Raw genomic sequence first — 23965 nt, forward strand, 5'->3', positions numbered from 1 at the left:
GTGTATTATGAAGATTAGTAGCCAATCACAATAGTCTTTATAGCCAATCACAATAGTCTTTATATCAAGCATTTTCCAAGATGGCGGACCATCATGGCACTTCAAGTCCAAAACATGACGACGACGATTTCGACGTTTCACTAGACAAGAAAAAGCTCATATACATTGGTGCAAGGCGCTACAAGAGCTCAGGCTGCGCTATGAGGACGTTAAACCGCTTTCGTAAGGAAGGTGGTAGTGGATTTTGCGATGTAATTTTGCAGGTTGAAGGCAGACATTATCCTGTTCATCGCTGTGTTCTTGCAGCTAACAGCCCGTTCTTCTATACGATGTTTAACAGCGGTATGAAAGAATCAATGCAACAAACCCTCCAGCTACAGTCCATCAAAGCTAAAGCAATGGAGAGTATATTAGAATTCTTTTACACTCAAGAGATTGTACTCGAAGAAGATGAACTTCTTGATCTTCTCGACGCTGCTAGCTTTCTTCTGTTGCCGGCCCTGACGGATGCTATTATAGAACTGCTTTCCTCTATTCTTTCTGTAGATAACTGTTTTAGCATAAGGATGATTGCGTCTAAATACAATGAAAAAGACCTTTTAAGTAATGCAGATGGTTTTATCAAGGGCAATTTTGTATACCTTTCTCTTTGGAGTAACGAATTTATTTATCTTCCTTGTGAAGAGATTTGTAATGTAATAAGTGGTGATGACATACACATTGAGGATGAAATACAAGCCTTAAGTGCTGTGCTAAGATGGCTAGAGCATGATTTATCAGAACGTGTTCAACACCTTTCAAAATTACTGAAAGAAGTCAGGCTACATGTGATTTCTGGTGCAGCTGTTAATGAACTCATTACCAATAGGCCCAAGCTTACAGAAAACCCTTCAGCCAAAAGTATGGTAAAAAAAAACATAGCAAGAGCTTTATCTGAACAAGAGGAAGCTACAGCGGACAAATCAACTCAAATCCCCCGGCCATCTACAGTGCTTCATAATACATTAGTTGGTGTGGGGATAGGGGAATGTCGTAAAGTATTCTGTTATGATGTAGAGGATAAAGAAACATATGTTCTTCCCGACTTGCCTCAAGTTCAAGCTTTTCCATGCCTAGTATCAATGGATACAGATGTGTATATACTTGGTGGTGAGAGTCAGAAGAATATTAATTATGACCCTGTTAATAGTATGAGAATATTTTCTTTCCAAGTGATGAAGAACAGTACTGAAAGACGCGTGGGCTGGAGAAAGATGGCATCTTTCAGAGAAGTTCGACGTGATACAGCAGTCACTACACATGACAAAAAGATATATGTTCTTGGCGGTTGGATGAGTGGCCCTACTGGAACTGTTGAATGTTATGATTTGCTGTCAGCAAACTGGATTTCAGTAGCATCTCTTAATGTTCCACGCTCTCAGCTTGCAGCTGTGGCATCTGACTCTCGAATCTTTGCTGTTGGCGGTAGTGTTGATCAAGTAGTAGGTACCAACACAGTGGAATATTTAGACCCAGTAATCAATAGCTGGAGTTTCCTCCCTCCTATGAAAACCAGGAGAATTTTTGCAAATGTAAGCTTCCTTCGCAACAAGCTTTATGTTCTGGGGGGTTATGCCAATGTGTTTGAGCGGATCTCATCTTGTGAGATGTTTGATCTAGACAAAAACAAATGGCTTGACATCGCTTCCCTTCCCGACAATCTGCCAACAAATCAGTCTACTGTGACACTTAATGGCGAGATCATTGCCGTAGTGGGTGCCCAGGATAGCTGCTGCTCTGCCGCTTGGTACAACCCACACTCTGACGTCTGGGAGAAAGTCCAGAACTTTGATGTGTATGGCAACATTACTGGTTACAGACTTTGTTGCTTGCAAGTCAAGAAGTTTTATCTGCAGCATTTGCCTCATGCTGACTCTGAGAGTCGAGACTGGCCTATCAAGCAAGACTTATATTATGAGGATAACAGCTTTGTCAGTGTGAATGCTGGTGATCTTGGATTAATTTTAAGTGGTGATGAACAAGAAACTAACAGTGAAGAAGAGTATTTCTTCCTGTAGTAGCTTTGTCAGGACAAGAAAGGGTTGTCATTAGTAACTGTTTAACAGTTTATGTGCCTTGCACAGTATACCTATAAATCAATTTGAACAAATAGGAAGCTACAATATTGTGTGGAAACTAGGTAAATTATTTGTCTTCTTACTTTAAGACAAAAACAGTATCAAAACAACCACTGAAAAAATACATTTCTTGAATTCAAATTGTGTTTTAGAGAATGAAGAATATGTTGTCTTTTGGATATATTATAGGATAAACATATTTTGTATGTTTTCAGTAATTTGTTCCAGGAACTAAAGAAAAATTATTATACAATCAAGGATGTCTTTTTGTTTGAATCATGTTGTAATATGATGTGCCTTGTCAGTCTTTGTCATAATAACTTAGACAGTATTACCTGAGTGGTTTTCTAAATGATTGAACAAAGTGTGGTATTTTTTGTTCTTTTTATCTAAAGAACTCATTAGTAACTTATAGCAACAGGTACTTCATATCTTCCTATTTATTGCAAGTGCCTTTGAGATATTTTCTCTTTTTATTTTCTCTCTTTATTCTCTTTCTTTATTTTCCTCTGTATTCTCAAGTGCTTTATTTGTCCTAGGAGGTCCATAAAAAGTGAAATAGAATATTTTTTCTACAAACCCAAACAAAAATAAGTATTCATCACGAAATCTAAATACATTGTTTATTCTATTAAAACAATTCTTTATATGTACTTTTAAAGATAGTCTACATCACACTTTTTCAGCTAATAATTTACAGAATTAAGCTTTTGATGAAATTTTTCAAATACGAGATTCAAGAACCTCTCTCCTGTTGCCTAGTTGCATAAGTGTGAGACTATCACCTTCCAAATAGTATTTGATCAGTTGTTCATTCAATCTCGGGCGAAATCCTACTCCACTTCCGGTATGTAGTTGGCGCCATGTCGTGCTGACACGCGATTGGTCAATTGTCTCAAGCACGTGCCAATCATAGAGCTGCGTATGCGCAGATCTTTTGGAATATTTGATCTTGCCAGTGTCTAGAGGAAAATTTTGGCTACAACTAAAAACTGGCCGGATTTCTTCTTTAATAGTTTACTGGGTTTTGCAGTTTTTCTGTTTCCTGAGAGAGAAATGGAGCCAGTAATGTTGGCGGGTGCCGCCGTGGTTGGCATAGTGGCAATTTCTTTGGTTCTTATTGCTTTATTCTCGTCCCGTGACGATGATTTCGATGACCACGTCGCCTTGCAAAGGGCCGGACTTGAAGCCACTGTCTCAAGCCGATCATCTTCCAAAACCACGAAAACGAAAAAGAAGTTTGTCAAATCCAAAAAGAAGCATTTAGACCACGATTCGTACAGTAGTGAGTCCGCTGAAGCTTTAGACCAGGAAAATGCCAAAGAATTTAAAGATAACGCCGGCGAAGGAAATTCTGGGAAGAAATCCGACACAGGCGGAGAGAAGCCCAAGTCAATTTTGAAGGAGCAAAAGAAGAAAGGAAAAAAACAAGTCGTCAAACAAGAACCTCCAACTCCAGCCGAAAGGAGAGCTCATTTTGAAGATGACTCTGAAAATGTTGAAGAGGCGATAACGTCGGAAAAAGAAGAAACTAACGCTATTCCTATCACAATTGTACCGGAGCCTGTAATCGTACAAGAAATTACTCCCGTTACCGAAGCACAAGTCAGCTCTGAACCTCCAGCTACGAAGAAGAGCAAAAAGCAAAAAAACCCCAAGGAAAAACCTACTGCTTCAGGTTCGTACGAAAATAGTTTCCACACGTTTCCCACGGGATTCGCGATGTGTGGGGGAGTGTGTTTTGATTTGTTATGGATCTCTGTGTTTCCCAGACATAAAGCTTAATTTAGCTGCAAGATGATAACATAGTTTTTCAGTGAATTATTAGCCATTTTAGTTGGTCCGTAAAGAATATGGCTAAGTATTATTAACAAACGGAAGTCGGCTACTCCTCATTTGCAATGCTTCTAGAGTGGCATCAACAAACACACAAATACATAGTACTGTTTGTGTAAACGTGGCATTATCCATAGAGTATATTACTGAATCGCCTTTCGGCTATTGGAAAACTCCATCTCACTTGTCTATTTGGAGATTTGATCGTGTTAAATTGTCACAAATATTATCTCAGGCAAGCAATTTCCACATATAATAGGGGCTTTAGCCGATTTAAAGGTCACATTTAGAATAAATTATGCATGCAAAGTGTTTAAAAGCGAATGCTTTGTTCAGGAGCTTTGACACGGTTTTACGGGCTACACAGACAATATGCATACAATGCCGTAATTCGATATACTTCCCGATTAATTGACTTGCACAATAACAAGTTAAAATCTTTTGTGTATGAATGACTCTGAGGTAAACCCAATGTTTTAATCCACTATTGTTGTGGCCATATTGCCATTGTTCAGAAATTGTACTTCACAGGTACTAAGATTGTTCTAGATCCCGACTCGTTGCTGAAGTAAAGTCAGGCAATTAATTGCTGTTGATGGCTCTGATTATCAATATGCCACATTATGACACCCATTATACACCCATCTGACTAATGATTTGATAACCATTTGACATACATTTGACCTAAGTAGGTTTAGCTCCATGTGTTTGTTTCCATGGCTCCTAGGAATATTCAATATATACTCTATTTCAAATGGTTTGTGCTCAATCTCCAGGTCTTACAGCAGTTTTCTCATTTAATTTATATTTCCAGTTGACACCAGGATTTTTCTTCCTTTGATAAATTTGTAAAATTTTGTGAATCTTGTCAAAAAATTTCTGTCATTTTCCTGCTTACAGAGTTCTCCTGTGTGACTTTGCTCTCAATCACTTTTTCAGGAGAATTGAGTGTCCACCGTCTGCGTGAGTCAATCAAGTCTGCGAACCTCAGTGCCTCGGAGCAGCAGGAGTTGATTGATGTGATGCTGAACAAGCAGGGTGATTCCACCCATTGGCAGGTTGGGGTCTGATGTTATTAGGGCTACGTACCACCTCTTTGACACACATACATACCACCTCTTTGACAAACATACATTCCACCTCTTTGACAAACATACATTCCACCTCTTTGACAAAGATGCATCCATTTCTATGATAATCTGCCAGTGTTGTCCAGAAAAAAGTAACCTAATAACTAATAAAAAGACTTGAGTATTATAACTCTACAGTTTTTTTTAACTATTGGAGCTAAGAAAATTCAAATAAGATGAACTTTGGCTGGACCATTTTTCGCCAATCCCTAGCTATCTTAGACTTGCCGTTAGCCCAGGGCAAACCTGTTGTTAGCACGTGGTCCCTTATTGTTGTCAAACCTAGAGTGAAGTTGATTGTGGTGCAATAGAAATGGAATTTTACTTTTATTATCATGTTCAATAAGTCAGTTCTTTGTACTGTTGAGCCAAACATTCAATGTATCCTTCTTGCTTTGATAGTCAACCACCAAGGGAGATGCAACTGACCTTCTTCGCAAGCAACTTCAAGAGAAGGAGGCCCAACTTATGGAGGGTTAGTGGTCAGTCTGCCTACTTACATCTGATTTTTCCAGTTGTATTGTTTGAATGGGCTGCAGATTGAGGTTAGGTAGAGCTTCTACTAACAGCAGACATTTTTTTATAAGAACTGCTGGCCCATTTTTATCACCTCAGAAATGAACATACTAACTTACCATAAAAACAAAAATGTATCAGCTTTCCAAACAATGGTTTTTTGTACTGTAGCACTGCAGATAATGCAAAACTGATCAAACATGGTGTTTTTACTCTCTTTTGTGTTGTTTACAGGTTCCATCTTGCTTCTCTGATTCCCTTCTTAAGAGCTCTTTTTACTTTTTACAGTAATCACTGCAGTGACCTTTACAGCACATAACTTGAAAGAAATATCAATGCATCTACTTTTGTGATTCTTTTTATGTTCCAGAGAAGAAACAGGCACAGAATGCTACTAACAAGCTCAGAGAATTAAGGTAAATACCGTTTAATATAAAAGAGAATCACCCTACAGTGTATATGCCATGACTTCTAGGTTTAAATATAGTAATGAGGTAGAGATGAAAAAGGAAAGTAGACAATTTAAACAATGATTTCATCTTTAGAGAGGAAATTCAACAAGAGAGACTAAAGCAGAAGAATCAACAGACAAATGCAAGTAACAAGATTGCTTCACAGGTAGGTTTAGAAACAGAAACTTCAGAGCCATCCATTTGCACACTCATGGGACTGATCCATTGAATAATTTTTAAAGCATTAGGGTTTTATTTGGAGCAGCACTCCTTTTCCTCAGAATTTTAGATACGGCTCCTTGGATGATGATACTAAAAATACTGATTAGCAACTGTCAGATTAAAACCCAACATCTGTTCCAACCTGTTTATCGTTAGACTTGCAACAGAACTTGTGTTATAAAGATATTGTCAAGTTTAAAACCAGTTTGAGCTTCCCCCTGCAAATTAGGGTCCCCTCTCAAATTAGCACCCATCCTAGGCGCTAATGCGACAATTTTTTAGGCTAAGGAGCTACAAGCCATGCAAGCTAGGATAAAGGCCAGTCATGAAAGCCACACTGGAGAAGTCCAGGCGATGCAGACCCAACTGAGGCAATTCCAGGATTTAGTCAGTTCTGTCACCATGGTGAGTGGGTGCTGTACTTTCATTTATTTCACTAAGATTTGTTATTGAACATAGTAAAAAGTTTCTAAAATCTAAAGGTGGAAAGAGAAGCGAGAGAGAATGTTTAACAAGAGATTTGTGTCAATCAACATTATTCAACCCATTTTCCATCTTGTTTCACAGGAGAATGCTCAGCTTAAGAACGCCTCCATGAGGGCCCAACAACTGTGAGTTTCTTTCGTTTTTAATTCATTTATTTATGCTGACCTCTAATATTGTTGACCTTGATCGGCCTTAAAGCAATGCGGACAAAGAGTCATTGACACTGGAACTGACCAAGCTACAGCAGAGCCACCGCCAGTTGAAAACAGATCTGGCTGCACGTGTAGAGCAACTGAAGCAGGTTGAAGGGCGGCGACAGATGCTGGAACAACAGCTAGCAGATGTTAGTGGCATGTCGGCAAACAAGGTAGAATGAAGCTACACAACATGTACAATACTATTATGTATATATTGCTTTAATCACACTTTTTCATCTATAAATACCAGCATTTTGTGCATCTTTTCCATCAATTTGTCCTTTAGTTTGTTTTCTCATAGATATGAAGTGTTTATCCACTTTTGGATGTAAAAAGGGATCTCTATATTACTGATCCTTATCTTCACTTTCTTTTTCCACAGGATGCAGAGATGGCCCTTAACAAGCGACTTTCTGAAGTCAATGAAGAACTCAAGAAAGCAGAATCCAAGAATGCCACACTAATTGGAGACCTCAGTTCTGCTCGTGAGTCGCTTAAAGAGAAGGAAGCCAACTGCAAAAAGCTGGAGCAACAGCTTGCTGAGGCTGTGGATAGCAAATCTGTTAACAGTGACTCCATGAAGACCATAACTGCCAAATTGACGGAAGCAACAAACAGGGTGTCTGAGCTACAGAACATGTTTACATCAATGGAGACCCAGCTCCAGAAATCTCAGGAAAAACAGGTTGAAAAGGATAATCAAATTAAGGTATCTTTGTATTTCTGCTCATATCTTTATGGTAGTTGTATTTTCTTAATATAAAATTAACAGTGTCATCATTAAGTAAATGTCTAAGTCAAATGTAATTGATAAATGTTACCCTTTTTTGAAAATTTATTTTCCTTATGAGTGTTATTATTTTTATTCAGGAATTGGAACTGAAACTGAAACTTGCTCAAGAGGACCCTACACAGAATCATTCCCCTGTCAACAACCATGTTGAAGCTAGCGAGGTGAGGAAGGCTGGCTATTTGGTTATCTTTATAACCTTGAATAAAAGATGTTTATCTCAGCATTAACTATTTGCTGAATAATGCTAAAACCTGAAAATTGATGCATTTTCTGTGCACAAGCATTGTTTAGTGGGTAAGAGCTTTTTTTGCCCCAAATTAGAAGCAACATACAGTATCTGAATGAATCACTCTGTTTTTTTTTTCTTACAGAATGGTCAAGTTAAAAGTCCTGCTGTCTCGTTACAAATTCATAATGAATTGCTCCAAGAAAAGGAGACTGCTATAAACAAGCTGAATGAAGAGTTGAGCAAGAGAGACCAAGAAATCATTAACATGAAAAATCTGGTTGACCAGGAAAAGAAAAAGAACAATGTACGTAGGTTGTTGCAGGAATGTGTTACATAATGCTAATGGCTAATCATTCTCTATCTGAATTAGCACTCTAGACTCCTGTTTTCCTCCATACTTTTCCTTCTTGTTCCTAACTATTTCTTGTGTAGAAGCTTTTCAGTGCCTTTATCTTTTGATTGTCCTAGCTACTGTGACAAAAAAAAAAACATTTTATTAATTTTAACTACTCTTCTACTTATTTGTCTCTTTTTTCTAAAAAGCTAAGGAGCATTGCGAATCTACAAAAATCCTTTCTCTGATGCCGATAGTGTGTTCATACTGTAGTGTGTTTTTGAAACTCAGGATCTTCGCATGAAGAACTGGAAAGCAATGGAGGCCCTTTCTACTGCTGAACAAAATACTCAATCATTAATTACCAAAGCTGTTCTGGCAGCCAAGGTATTTTGGGTTATTTTCAGCCCTTTGGTCTTTGTTTTCCTTTTTTTTTTCTTGTGATGCTATTCTTTGTTTTTGAATGAAAGCGTGCTCTAATGCTTTTTCCATCACTATTGGCTTCTGCACCCTGTTGGCCTTTCCTACTGTGCTTTATTCACATTACACTAACAGCCAAACTGTGTACTTTAAAGATATGTTGCTAAAGCTCTTTTTGCTTGCATGTTGAAGTGTAAAGTATTTGATAAATATGCTTATGTAGTTGTTTGTTTGTCTGTTGTATTGCGTTTTTCCTTATTTGGCTCTTTAATTGAGTTCTTAAAGTAATAGTAAATTTCATTACAGTGTGTGACAGTTCTGCTCTAAAGTTAGGGACTAACAGTATGACTTTGGAGTGACAATGATGGAGGACATTCATTTTCAGTCTACACTAGTACAAGAGAACTCTGCAAGAGAACTCTTTTATTCTTCCAGCACACATAAAAATCTAACCTCTGTGCTTGAATTATCCCTTAGATGTGTAGTTGCTCCCTACTATTTTGTTCTTTCATGATTGAGGTTTCTTTTCTTTTCAGGCTGATGCTGCAAAGGAGGCATTAGCAAACAGGTATGCAAATGACACCATCCAAACTGAGGCCAATGTTGTGCCCTCTTGTCGTCTGATTTGTTAGCTTTTTAAGCCCACAATAGAGAACATGTGCCGTACAATAATCCGCAGATTTAATATTCTACTCTTTAGTTCATGGGTTCTGCGAAGGCTCTTATCTTACAGTAGGAACAAATGCAACAAAAATATGATGTTGTTCAGACCATGAAATAATTATGTTCGAACCATGGCTAGAATAGGCATTATTAAGACTTGATGAAGAGGATGAAGCTCTTCTGCCACCAAAAATGTCCCATTCCAGACATTCCATATTTGGTGTTTTGACAGGTTGCAGGCCTGTAAACCTATTGGTTGATATGAAAGCTGTAACAAGATGAGGTTTTAAACTAACAGTGCATAACATTTCTTAAGCTGTGATATAAAGGAAAAAGATGACCTCATCTCTAAGCTACAAGATGACTTGGACAATCAAAAGTCTGAGCTAAAGAAACTAGAAGGAATTGTAGAGCAACAGAAACAAAAAAATAATGTAAGTGTTTACTTAGATGTCTTTTAATCTTTCTTTATTTGTACAACATCAGACTTCTTATTAACATGTCTAATTTGCTTACTAAGTTTTCTACTGATCACCTAATATATATTTTTAAGGACCTCCGTGAGAAGAACTGGAAGGCTATGGATGCAGTCTCAGCGGCAGAGAGGTCTGTCGGTGAAAAAGTCAAGAACGCAGTTCAATCTGTCAAGGTGACCAGTTTGTCTGCACAAACCTGTTTGGATTACTTTTATGTATTATAAGAATAACAACAGTGTCCATAACTATTGGACCTGAGCAGTGACCTCAAAGACTGAGTGGGTAAACCTTACATACAGTACCGCTCTCGAACATGTGGACATATGTTCGCGAAATTGTTCGCGAATTTCGCGAACACCGTTCGCAAAATTTGCGAACAACGTTCGCGAACAGCTGATGTTCGCGAACACAGTGTTCGCGATCAGACCGGGACAAACCGATTGACAAACGGGAACTCGTACCGTGTAACCGAAGACTTACAGTACTGATACTCACTTAAAATACATACAGGAGTTCTGCAAGCGATTCAAATAAATTGTTCGTGTAAAAGTCAGCTGAGAGCTATGGTTATCGTTAAAATCAGAAACAACAAATTCAGTTATAGTCTGATATGCCTTCAGTTCAATTATTTGTAGACGATCAAGACAAGACACTTTCAAGTTTGAGAAACAAAGACGATAAAGATGGCGGATGAAAGCCAAAGCATGCAAAGGATTCGATCGTGCATTTACGAGGGCAGACACAGGCAAAAAAGTTAGTTTATTCTGAAAAGCTTGCCTCGAAGAGGGAAGGAATGTCGATCGCTTAATATTCTTCGAAGATTGTCGAATGTGACAACTGCTAGCGAATACTTTTGAACAGCGGGAAGCCATTTATTTAACAAATACTTGTATTACACACGGGATAATTAATTTGGGGAAGGAATGCCGATCGCTTGATATCCTTCGAAGATTTTCGAATGTGTGAAAATTGCTAGCGAAGAATTTTGAAATTCTATAATTGACAAATACTTGTAATAAACACGGGAGAAGGAATGCCGATCGCTTGATATCCTTCGAAGATTTTCGAATGTGTGAAAACTGCTAGCGAAGAATTTTGAAATTCTATTTGACAAATACTTGTAATAAACACGGGAGAAGGAATGCCGATCGCTTGATATCCTTCGAAGATTTTCGGATGTGTGAAAACTGCTAGCAAAGAATTTTGAAATTCTATTTGACAAATACTTATAATAAACACGGGAGAAGGAATGCTGATCGCTTGATATCCTTCGAAGATTTTCGAATGTGTGAAAACTGCTAGCGAAGAATTTTGAAATTCTATTTGACAAATACTTGTAATAAACACGGGAGAAGGAATACCGATTGCTTGATATCCTTCGAAGATTTTCGAATGTGTGAAAACTGCTAGCAGAGAATTTTGAAATTCTATTTGACAAATACTTGTAATAAACACGGGAGAAGGAATACCGATTGCTTGATATCCTTCGAAGATTTTCGAATGTGTGAAAACTGCTAGCAAAGAATTTTAAAATTCTATTTGACAAATACTTGTAATAAACACGGGAGAAGGAATGCCGATCGCTTGATATCCTTCGAAGATTTTCGAATGTGTGAAAACTGCTAGGCATTCATTCCCCAAACTAATTCTCTGTCTAATACAAGTCTTTGTCAAATAAATGGCTTCTCGCTGTTCCAGCTGTTATTAAGCCCTGGATCACACGTTACCGTTCGTCAAACCGTTTATTTTGCATCTGTTCGCGAACAGCGTGTTCGCAAACAGTCTATATGTTCGCAAATTGCGCGAACGTTGTTCGCGAAAGTTTCGCGAACAGTGTCCCTATGTTCGAGAGCGGTACTGTAGGAATCACAAAAAGTGTCAGTATCCCTACGTATGAGACAGGTCCTACTGGTGGTAGATACAGAATTTAACTAGGATAGTGACAGATACAGAATTTAACTAGATACGAGTGACAGGCTACATATTATTCATAATATACATATTATCCATTGTTTTTAATTTCTAAACCTTAGATAAGACTCAGGTTTAAAATTCGCCATCGTTCTCTTTCGTTACTTAAAAGGTTTGACAGAAAAAACCCAGGTTTCTGTGGATGAAATGATGAACTTTTGTTTATAATTATTATGTATTTAAACAACTGTTTCTGTATACAGGAGGAGCAAAGCAGATGTATTGATGAGGAACGAACTTCAATGAAGGTGTGTAGATGGAGATTACCACTCTGGTCGTAGCCAGGACTTTACAGTGCTGGGGATCTTTTAGACCCTTGAATTATCAGTCGCCCTGGCTTTAAGGGGGTGTTTGTCCAAATGTTAAGTCAGTTTTTGTGAGTTTTTAGCTATATAATTTTTGTTTCATTTAACAGAATTTCCTGGCCTCATTGTACCCTGAGGTGGCTGTTGATTCTTCTCTGGTGAGTTTAGTTCCCCAAAATCAGTTCTTAGCTGATCCCTGTGTAGTGATTTACACCTTTGTTATTTACTGTTCACTTGATACTTAACACCAGGGACAGATGACTCAACACATCGAATTAATTAATCCTTGTTTATTCTATTGCAGGCATTTGATGCCTGGTTGGCAGAGTACAAAAATAGTGTGTCTAATTTAAGCCCTTCATCCAATCAGGTACAGAGGGGAATTCAATTTGAACCAGCAATCATAATATTTTAAGTTTTACCTTGTAGACCCCTCCCCCCCTTACTGTACATATGAATTTGTTACAGTGGAACCTGGAGTTTACAATATGCCTTGGGAGAAAGAAAATGTATCGTAACATCGAAATATCGTTGTAGAGAGGTTCTCGATTTTGCAATATAAAGAAAAATCCATTGAAAATATTGTTGTAGCGAGGTCGGGTTAATAATCAACCTTTACAAAGTAATAAAACTGTGCTCTTGAGTAAGACTGTTCAGTTACTCTCTGTAAGACTGTAACCTGTCTTAACAAGATATATCAAGTCAAAAAATCGATTAACTGTAATGTACGTGTGTGGTGTCTTGTTTTTCTTCCTTTGTTGATGTCAGAATCAGTAATATTATTGTATCGAGGTCAAAATTACACTTGGGAAAACAAATTTGGTAATATCGTAAAATCGAGAATATTGTTGTATCCAATATCGTTAGATCAAGGTAATTTCTTATACATTTCACTGTTTATCAGCCGGGAGAAAGACACGCCATCCTAAAATCGAGGTTATCGTGGAATCCAGTATCGTAAAATCCAGGTTCCACTGTATACGGACAGAATGCCCAGCAAAACTAACCATAATGATCCAAAAGACTAAAACAGGGCTTCTGGAATTGCTGAATTATGTGGAAAATCAATCATTACGCGCTAAATTACGCGGGATTTTGCAATACATTTTTCTTTAAAAATCAAAACTTTGCAGGTTTTTTTACTGAATTACGCGCTAAATTACACGGAATATCAACTGTAACGCCCAAACTACATTTTGTACCGAAGGAAAGCACGAAATAACTAGAAAATGTTAATTTTTTGTGTGAAAATATCTTAGGCAAGTTTTCATTGGCTCCTAGCCACCAGCCAATTAAGAAAGGTATTTTATTATTAGTCCTAGGCCTTCGCGATTTAGCAAAGAACGCCTAGTAGTTTTTATTGTTTTTGAAATTCAGTTCGAAATATCGCACTCTTACGAAAAAATATATCTCTTTTTTATGAGAAATAGAGGTAAGAACCCTAAAAGAAAACATTAGCTGTGCACTTAAATGTTTTGTCTTTCAGAATTTAGCAAAATTATGCGGAAATTTGTGGACTACGCGGATTACGCGGAAAAAGCCAAAATACGCGCTTCCTCACAAGCGCGTAATTCCAGAAGCCCTGCTAAAAGCGACTCCCGTTATCACAGACTTATTATTTTGGCCTCCTCTAAATCAGTGATGATCAGTGGTACAGTGAGAGTTGACTCTACATTCACTTGTTTTGTACACTTCACAGTTAACAACTGGAAGCTTTTTATTTTGCAAAATAAGTTGTTTGACAAAATGCTCAGACCTCTGAGATGTATGAGTAATTATTCGCTCATCTTCCTCTGTAAATAATGGCCTAACTACATTACAAAATCCTAAGGCAATTCTTCAAACTGGTGACATTCCTTCACAGGATGATGAGGCTTCACATCAATTGGAAGAGGCGAAGCGAGAGTTGGAGCAAACACGAGAAAAATGTGCTCACTATAAAAATGGTCTTGAAGAGACTGTAAGTGACTAAAGTGCTGGCTGTTTTTGGCTATGGAATTCAGCTGGCTAAAATATTAAACTGTAATTTAATCTTTTTTTCTTGGCTTTTCAGGAGGCAATGTTACGAAAGCTAGAAGCACACATAGAAAAAGAAATTACTACATGGGAACAAAAATACCAGGCAGCAGAAAAAGAACTACAATTAGTAAGTTTATTGCATCTACGAAACAACAACTGCTAAAACAACAACAATGGCAACAATGACAGCAACAACAACATCTACATCATCAACAGCAACAACTTATACGAAAACTTATACAATACAACAGGAACAGTTTCTACGATATCTGAAGCACCAACACCATATACAACACCAACAACATCTACAACAGCAACATACTGTATACAACACCAACAACATCTACAAAAGCAAAATACTGTATACAACACCAACATCTACAACAACAAAATCAGTGGCAGCAACAAAATTAGAGATGTTAAAAAGACAGAGAGACAAGAATGGCACAGGTGGTACATTTAGTTGGGGGATTGTTTTAGTGCATGCTGAAACTTGAATGTACACCATTTCCATCTCTCTACTGCCATACATCTTAAGGCTGCTACCATTTCAGTCTTAGCCTTAATATGTGTGTTTCTTTGTAGGCAAATTCAAGATTCTCAGATTTAGAAAGCGATCTTGCGCAGGCCAAATCTGCTGCTGATACACATCGAGAGAAAACAAATTCACTACAAAAAGAATTAGCAGAGGCGAAGTTATCAGAAAGCAAAGCGCTTAGAAAGGTCTCATCTCTTGAGGAGACCCTCTCTAAGGCACCCGCCAATAGCAATGCATCTGAGAAGCTAGAACAATTAGAAAAAGAACTCTTAGAATCTCGAGAGAATGAAAAGAAATCTTCTGCCGCAGTAACAAGACTAGAAGGGCTTGAGAAAAACTTGTCAAGCATACGGGAGGAATTAGCCACAAAAGAGAAGGATATGGCCTCAACGGTAGGATAATATTCACAGCATACATCACGCATATTCAGTGCAAAACAATGCAATATTATACACTAATAAGGACTGGAATAAATTGTTATATGACTAAGATATTTCATTCCAGAACTAGGAGCTACCATAGTGATATTTTGTTGAGAGGGGCTGTAGAGTAGTTTGCCAACTTATTCCTGTGGTCAGCTGGGCAAAGCAATGCCAGAAATGCTGGCTGGTGTTGGTGCTTTTTGTATTGGAATATAGAGTAAATAAGAACAAGGATGACCAGGATCTCTTGAAGAATGCCAGTTAAAACATATGGCACGTAGGTGGATTAATTGATTTTCGCTACCATCCATTCAATTCATGCGTTTAACTATCACACATCCCAATCATCAGGTTCAACAGTTGTGTGAGGTTGAGGGTAAGCTTGTGACTCGTGAGAGTGAGGTGAAGTCTCTCCGGGAGGAACTCACTAGGATGCAGCAGGGTAGTGAAGAGTTGAAGAAGAAGATTGCATCGCTGGAAGAGTCACTCATCAAGGCCAACAATGAGATTGGCAAATCCCAGGTATGTGGCCTTGCCTGGACTTCTGCCAAACTTAGGGATAGCAAATTGATTTGTAGGTCGATCAGTCAATCAGCTAGTTAGTCTCTGCCAGTTGCCTGTGTGCACATGATCGAATGAGTGACATTCCTGTCAGCTGGTCAGTCAGTTATTGCATTCTACATGTCCCCTGCGAGTGATCCCAGTATCAAAAGTCCCAACAGCAATCTCAGTGTCAGTCAGTCAGTTAGAGTACTCATACAGTATGCACATGTCATCGATGTGATCCTGGCGTGGTCAGTTATTGATGTCAGTCAGTTATTCACTTGTTTTGATCCACCATGCATGTGATTCGAGAATGAACAGTTACTGATGTTAGTTTCCACTTGTTTACATGCGTCATGGATGTGATTCGAGAATGGAACATAATTGATGTCATTCAGTTACCCACTCATATGCATGCGTCATGCACATGATCTTAATCTGGCTGGACTCATCACGCCTTCATTATCGTTGTTGGACGTGTGTGTCTTGTTTATAGTGTTGTTAATTGTTTTATTTGAGGTAATATCTTTTTTAAATTGATTTTTAAATTGCTTGCTTGCAATAATGTTAAAACAGGCAAATTATAGTGTAATAAACACGGTTAAGATAATGCAAAAATATAGAAAGACCATAAATATGCATAAATGCTTCTATCTACTGCTATCTCAAGGCACAAAGGAAATTAAAGCAATTGTAATGAATCTTTTAGCCAGCGTAATAAACAGCCTAGAGTTATGCTCAGACATAAGGGGAATACTTTTTTAAACACTAAACAATGCACATGCCTTAGTATCAACTCATCTTAAACTCGACCCCTCGCACACTAGGAGTCCCTTGACAGCATTCACAACAGTCCAGAAAAAGTCGACAAGAAAAAGAAGGGTCTCAAGGGGGCACTGGGCCTTGGCAAGCTGGGCGGTTCCAAGGTTTGTACGACTTGCGCTCAGCGGTCAAGTATCATATGATTTACTCCTCCCCTTATTTGGTCAAACTGCCCAAATTTGGCATTGAACACTTCTAACTAAACTGAATACTAGTTTTATGTCTGCTTGAGATGAAATTTGATGAAGAGTTTGATTCTGTTTTAACCTTGTTTAGGGTAATGTATAGAGTTGTTTACTAAAAGTTAACTCCTCCTGCGTAATATCAGCCTTGAAAAATCCCTTTAAATTGCTTAGAAATTTCGACCAATAAGAAGCATAATTTTGTTTAATTGCAAATATGAGCTTCATGATGATAACTTATGCATCACTACAAATTTTAGTTTATATTAGATGTGTGTAAAACATTTATATACTGTAGGAGCCGTTCAAAGCAGAGGGATGAAGTAGCAACTCAACTTTATACAGCATCCTTAGCCAAACTAAATTCTGCATAAACAATTTGAGTTGTCCTTATAGAAGCAGCTGAGCTTGCCCTCTAAACGTAATGAAACCTAGTTTATCTGATCTGAACTAATCAAACCAATATCTAACACTATAACAAATTAAACACTAAACCTTGCTGTGATTTTCTGTTGATTTATGTGTTGATATCATTCGTAATTGTCATAGTAGTATGGATTACTATCAGTAACCTAGTACCATTGTTGTACATTGTATCTTTGTGCCATGTTGGTGGTTGATCAGTATCTTTTTTGTCCTTTACCTGACAGACTCTAATGCTGACCCAATGGTACTACCAAACATCTCAACATGTAGCCCAAGCTCTCTATTTACCTCTATGATATTGTGGTAAACATTGTGAAAATATAAAAAAAATAACAATGTTGAAAAGAAAAAGCTAGTATTTTGGGTTTTTTTGGGGAAATTCTCAATTTCAACCATAATAGGATTGCCAGATAAAATGTAAACATACAAGACTATACGACATTTATTTATTTCTCATGTTCAGTTTACCGTTTACAAACAGAGAGCTTTGGTTACTTGTGCATTCTAATAAAAAACAGTGTTTTTAACACTTCAACTTTAACATTCAAAATGAGTTGTATTTTTTAAGACATAATCTTAGAAACATGATTACTGAGTTTCTGGGCTAGTTTGAAAGCAGCATTTATCTACATACTTCATTCTCTGGCCAAACTTAAAGTAGTTGTTCCATTCTTGTATGAGTATCTTCCATTGGTTTCTCTGCAATGGTCAATTCAGTGTCGTCTACCACCTTCCTGTGCTCACTCTATTTTGATTTGTTGACATTACACAGAAGGACAAAGAGAGCAAAGCTGACAAAGAGAGAGCATTAGAGGAGGTTTGTGCATTGTGTAGTTCTTACTTAACAAATGCTCATGGTGGTTATGACAAAGGAGGTTTTGTGCAGTGTGTAGTTCTTAATTAAGATATGCCGGTGGTGGTTATGACAAAGGAGGTTTTGTGCAGTGTGTAGTTCTTATTTAAGATATTATGCCGATGATGGTTATGACAAAGGAGGTTTTGTGCAGTGTGTAGTTCTTATTTAAGATATGCCGGTGAAGGTTATGACAAAGGAGGTTTTGTGCAGTGTGTAGTTCTTATTTAAGATATGCTGGTGAAGGTTATGACAAAGGAGGTTTTGTGCAGTGTGTAGTTCTTATTTAAGATATGCTGGTGAAGGTTATGACAAAGGAGGTTTTGTGCAGTGTGTAGTTCTTATTTAAGAAATGCCGGTGAAGGTTGTGACAACGGAGGTTTTGTGCAGTGTGTAGTTTTTATTTAAGATATGCTGGTGAAGGTTATGACAAAGGAGGTTTTGTGCAGTGTGTAGTTCTTATTTAAGATATGCCGGTGATGGTTATGACAAAGGAGGTTTTGTGCAGTGTGTAGTTCTTATTTAAGATATTATGCCGGTGATAGTTATGACAAAGGAGGTTTTGTGTGTGTGCATGTTGGTGGTGATACTTATGGTGGGAGTAGTTAATCGGCTGATAATGACAGTGGTGATGATAGTGACCATGGTTATGACGATGACGATATGATATGATGATGATTACTGTGTTGATGGTGACAATGATGATAATGATTGTGAATAATGAGTATGGGGATTTTGATGTCAATGATGATGACGATGACGATGATAACTGTGTTGATGATAGTGATGAAGGTGACAATTATGATAACGATAGTGAATGATGAGTATGGGGCTATTATGTCGATGATGATGAATGATAGCGATGTAAGAATGTATGAATGACGAGCATGGAGATGAAAATAATGTCAATGATAAAGAGTACGATGTGGGGATTATGAAGAGGAGATAATTTTAGTGAATGATGATGATGGACTTGGAGGAGTGATAAAAATTATTATATGGTTTCTTACCTACTACGGATTCTAATGAATGCTTTCTTCTTTTCTAGTCGCAAAAGCAAATTGAAGCATTTAAACACGAAATCGAGGTAAAGTAAAAAACTAAGCCGGCCTATCCATATAGGAATAATATCCATATAGGAATAGCTCCACTCGTCATCCCTAATCGACCCTTGACAATTCTGTCTAATAACAAGTAGTTGCTAATGATCGCCTTTTTTCTTTCCAGGAACTCAAGATGCAAAACAAGAAGCTGAGTGTATCGCTTGAAACGGTGAGCTACAGTTAATCTATACGTGTGTGTGTGTGTGGGGGGGGGGGGGGGGGCTTATTACATTCTTGATGATCAATAATAATAGAAGTATAACGAGGTCGCCCCCGACGTGCAACATTAAATATTAAAAGGGGGAGGGGAGGGGGGCACTTCTTTTCGTTGTTTATACAAAGATGTATTATTGCGAAACGAATCCGCTTGAATCAATATTGCCCGAGTGCCAGGCCCTTTTATCGTTTCCTATGAAGTATATACCGGTGAGCGATTTCCTCGCCAATTTTTGAAAAATAAAATCGCATGATACTCGGTGTAAAATCACTGTGAAATGCTATCCATCCTAAATCAAGATAGTGCTTTGAATAAACCAAACGACTTTGTTATGCAAGTCGACTCATCAGCTTTCGCCACCTATTAACCTGTTACTATTTCACACCCTTGCTATGTGTTCTTCTACAGGAGATGACCAGGTCGCAACAGATCGAAAAAGATGTCGCCGACGCCATTGCTGACGTAAGTAACAGTAAAAGAACAGGGGCGTGTCTGTACCTCTACAAACTTTACTGTAGTAAAATCTCCGTGACGTAAACATTTCGCGATTTTGAGAGGTGCATATTCCGCCTAGTTGTTTCCTCTGCAACAAACAAGACCACACGAAGGAGCTTGAGCTTGACTTAAAAGAACCATAAACTTATTACCTTGTCAGTGATTGGGCGTCCTGATTATGCTAAGGCTTTAAACGCATCGCACATTATATGGCAAGAATGTACTTGCATCTTTGCTAGCATGGCACAGTTGGTAAAATAGTTCCATCCGAGCATTGTGTGTCGTTCGCATGGTATGTTGTTGTTGTGTCTCATCCGCGTATTTTGTGTGTTTGTGTTGTTACCCCAGACCGCGAATAGTCCAGTCAAGCCAACCGCCGCCAGTAAACATTAACAAATGCAATGCTGTCCTAGCCGTAAGTAAACTAAACACTGTCGCAGCAAGGCTGCGATAATAACAATTATGTCCTGGCGTCGCTAGCCCATTAAAGTGAAACCGGGCTGAAATAAACGGACTGCTCTCCTAGTCGTTAGTAAATGGAAGAATTTAAGACTGTAATGATAAACGCAGTTAAGCCCGAGTTTTTAGTAGACGAAAGAGACCATAGGTTACCAGCACCTCGCAACTTCATGGCTAGTCTGCTTAGCAGCCGCACATAGTGTTTCACACGCCTTCCCCACAAGCTTGTGCCATTTAGAGCGTCTGTTAATCAGACTACATCATGGCGTGCAAACAAAAAAGAAGGCCGTGCCAACAATGCTTTGTCCCGTTTCCCCAGTAATGCATGCGCTATTGGCCTGACAGTGAATCGCCTTGAAAAGTGTGGTATACCTGTGATAAACGCTTGACTGCCATGTGACCGACATGTGACCGACATGTGACCGACATGTGACCTCAGGCGTAGGTGGCTATATACTGTACTACAGTCGTATTGTGAATCTCACACATACTCGTATACGAAAGACAGCAAAATATCAACAACAGTGAGAATATTTCACTGTGGACATACGCACTGCGGAAATGCTTAGGTTTTATTTACCGATTGAACTTACTCGCTGCTGTTGTTTATAGCCGGAATAAACCATAGTAACTATGGATAAATTAAGGTTATAGCGTAAGCGTAGCTAACCCAAAAACATTGGAACACGCGGCAGATATTGTAGCTACGACACAAAGATGTTTCTCGTACAGTTGTCAAATGTTCGAACGTGTCGCTCGCCAAGTTTTGTGATGGATGTGCCCGTGGTGGTGTACACCGGTGCAGCCATACTTCTGAACGATGATTGGTGGAGATGAAGGGTGCACGACGATTGGTCGAGATAAAGGGTGCACGATGACCGGTGGAGATAAAGGGTGCACGATGATTGGTGGAGATAAAGGGTGCACGATGATTGGTCGAGATGAAGGGTGCACGATGATTAGTGGAGATAAAGGGTGCACGATGATAAGTGGAGATAAAGGGTGCACGATGATTGGTCGAGATAAAGGGTGCACGATGATTGGTCGGGATAAAGGGTGCACGATGATTGGTCGAGATGAAGGGTGCACGATGATTGGTGGAGATGAAGGGTGCACGATGATTGGTCGAGATAAAGGGTGCACGATGACTGGTGGAGATAAAGGGTGCACGATGATTGGTGGAGATAAAGGGTGCACGATGATTGGTCGAGATGAAGGGTGCACGATGATTAGTGGAGATAAAGGGTGCACGATGATAAGTGGAGATAAAGGGTGCACGATGATTGGTCGAGATAAAGGGTGCACGATGATTGGTCGGGATAAAGGGTGCACGATGATTGGTCGAGATGAAGGGTGCACGATGATTGGTCGAGATGAAGGGTGCGCGATGATTGGTCGAGATGAAGGGTGCGCGATGATTGGTTGAGATGAAGGGTGCGCGATGATTGGTCGAGATGAAGGGTGCGCGATGATTGGTCGAGATGAAGGGTGCACGATGATTGGTCGAGATGAAGGGTGCGCGATGATTTGTCGAGATGAAGGGTGCGCGATGATTTGTCGAGATGAAGGGTGCACGATGATTGGTCGAGATGAAGGGTGCACGATGATTGGTCGAGATGAAGGGTGCACGATGATTAGTGGAGATAAAGGGTGCACGATGATAAGTGGAGATAAAAGGTGCACGATGATTGGTCGAGATAAAGGGTGCACGATGCTTGGTCGGGATAAAGGGTGCACGATGATTGGTCGAGATGAAGGGTGCACGATGATTGGTGGAGATGAAGGGTGCACGATGATTGGTCGAGATAAAGGGTGCACGATGACTGGTGGAGATAAAGGGTGCACGATGATTGGTGGAGATAAAGGGTGCACGATGATTGGTCGAGATGAAGGGTGCACGATGATTAGTGGAGATAAAGGGTGCACGATGATAAGTGGAGATAAAGGGTGCACGATGATTGGTCGAGATAAAGGGTGCACGATGATTGGTCGGGATAAAGGGTGCACGATGATTGGTCGAGATGAAGGGTGCACGATGATTGGTCGAGATGAAGGGTGCGCGATGATTGGTTGAGATGAAGGGTGCGCGATGATTGGTCGACATGAAGGGTGCGCGATGATTGGTCGAGATGAAGGGTGCGCGATGATTGGTCGAGATGAAGGGTGCGCGATGATTGGTCGAGATGAAGGGTGCACGATGATTGGTCGAGATGAAGGGTGCACGATGATTGGTCGAGATGAAGGGTGCACGATGATTGGTCGAGATGAAAGGTGCACGATTGACGTCACATTAAAATCAATGTTTAGTTATCATATAAAGGAAGTAGTTTCGTGTTTGTGTCTGTTCTAAAAGATGCATAGAAGATGTCACAGCGTTCTGTTCCGTCCTCGTTGCTCAGTCTTCGTGAATCTTACGGCATTTATGACACGCAGTGACGTCATTTATTTATCTGTTAGAGGCCACACACACACAAGTTAGGTCTTTCTTTATTCCCGCGCTTACTTGCGCTTATATTTGACGCTCTGTTTCCACAAACGGGGTTACTCAGCCCAGTCTTTGGCGGGCTTGGCGGGTTACTGTGCATACCGAGTTCCCTTGGTTGATGAAGTGACGTCACCCGAAGCCCTCTCCAACGTCAGCTTAGCCTTCCCCAGACCCTCTTGTCTCACGGCTAACCACAAGTATCCCGAGCAAAACGCCACGGACCAGGCTTGGTGTTAGTATCAAGCTCTAACTGGTCTTTTTGAATGTTTTTACAGGCAGCGGCCAAGGCAGCTAATTCGTCGGAAACCACGGCGCTATAATGGAATGTCTCACGAAATATTTTAGCTCGGTCACAAAGATATTATAGAGATAATAAAAATAATATTAGTAATTAATTATGATACAACAATGACAGGATGGAATTCCGCTCTTCAGGGTACCTGTCCAAAAAAAGTCAGAACCACTTATTCAAGAGCAGTAGTATACAGTCAGTGGTGGTCGTCTTAGCAAGGGTAGAGTAGGTCAGAACGTATATACTATAGGCTTTTTATTAGTTTAGGTGCCTGCATTAGGCAGGTCTTTCGTCAGTCGCAGTTTCGACATCCTCTTGGGAGTAATACCAATATCAATAATATTCTTTGCCATTTATCCGTTCATATTTACGGTTATTTACAAAGCTTAATAAGAAATAAATGTTTTTCCACAACTGAAAATAGATTTACATTCCAGAGGTCTAGTTGTGTTAATTATTTATTTTTTTTTAAATTAGTTATTGTCGTTTCAAAAATTTATAATCATCTCACTTCAATACCCAGGAATGTAAAAGCGACTGAGGGTAAAATTGACTGTATATTTCTGCCTTGATGTTCGTTCCGGTAGTTTTAAAATGAAGACACATTAACGAAATGTAAAAAATTTACGTGGACCAAAAAAAAAATGCGTTGCCTCTATATTGATGTGGTGCTAGAAGCCACATGCTTCTTTGTTGGGAATACGAATAATGTTAAGACCCACTGTTGTTAAAAAAAACCCACTAAACACAACAAGTCTCAGTTGCTTTGTTACATTGGTTTCTTCCATAAAATATAAATTGCGCTTTACACTTGAGCGAGCGTTAGCGCGTGAAACACGGCGAGCGTTAGCGCGTGAAACACGGGGAGCGTTAGCGTGATACACAGCGAGCATAAGCGCATTAAACACGGAGAGCGGTCGCTAGTGTCAAACAGCGAGCGGTAGTGTGAGACAGCAAGCGTT

The 23965-nt window shown here is 39.1% G+C and overlaps 2 protein-coding genes across 5 annotated transcripts; both read left to right on the plus strand.

Moving 5' to 3' along the window:
- Nucleotides 1-53: 53 nt before the first annotated feature.
- LOC5514896 (kelch-like protein 3) lies at nt 54-2481 on the plus strand. Its single transcript, XM_001635005.3, has one exon. The coding sequence runs from the start codon at nt 81-83 to the stop codon at nt 2055-2057; it is 1977 nt and encodes a 658-aa protein (XP_001635055.3). The 5' UTR covers nt 54-80; the 3' UTR covers nt 2058-2481.
- A 558-nt stretch (nt 2482-3039) lies between these two features.
- On the plus strand, nt 3040-23754 carry LOC116619604 (ribosome-binding protein 1). Of its 4 annotated transcripts, XM_048730406.1 has the most exons (29): nt 3040-3795; nt 4893-5011; nt 5486-5558; nt 5970-6015; nt 6145-6217; nt 6556-6678; nt 6841-6884; nt 6958-7126; nt 7339-7665; nt 7827-7910; nt 8121-8282; nt 8604-8699; nt 9269-9300; nt 9712-9829; nt 9949-10044; nt 12046-12090; nt 12258-12305; nt 12452-12517; nt 14012-14107; nt 14201-14293; nt 14752-15096; nt 15478-15648; nt 16497-16595; nt 17872-17916; nt 19001-19039; nt 19180-19224; nt 19681-19734; nt 20116-20182; nt 22987-23084. In XM_048730406.1, exons 1-28 carry the CDS (start codon nt 3174-3176, stop codon nt 20158-20160), a joined length of 3375 nt encoding a protein of 1124 aa, XP_048586363.1. In that variant the 5' UTR covers nt 3040-3173; the 3' UTR covers nt 20161-20182; nt 22987-23084. The 4 variants fall into 4 exon arrangements, with proteins under 4 accessions (XP_048586363.1, XP_048586364.1, XP_048586366.1 ...); XM_048730407.1 differs by lacking the exon at nt 20116-20182 and having other exon boundaries at nt 22987-23754; XM_048730409.1 differs by lacking the exon at nt 16497-16595.
- The last annotated feature ends 211 nt before the right edge of the window (nt 23755-23965 follow it).

This window comes from Nematostella vectensis, chromosome 7 (genome assembly GCF_932526225.1).
Source record: "Nematostella vectensis chromosome 7, jaNemVect1.1, whole genome shotgun sequence".
In the NCBI taxonomy this organism is placed as follows: Eukaryota; Metazoa; Cnidaria; class Anthozoa; order Actiniaria; family Edwardsiidae; genus Nematostella; species Nematostella vectensis.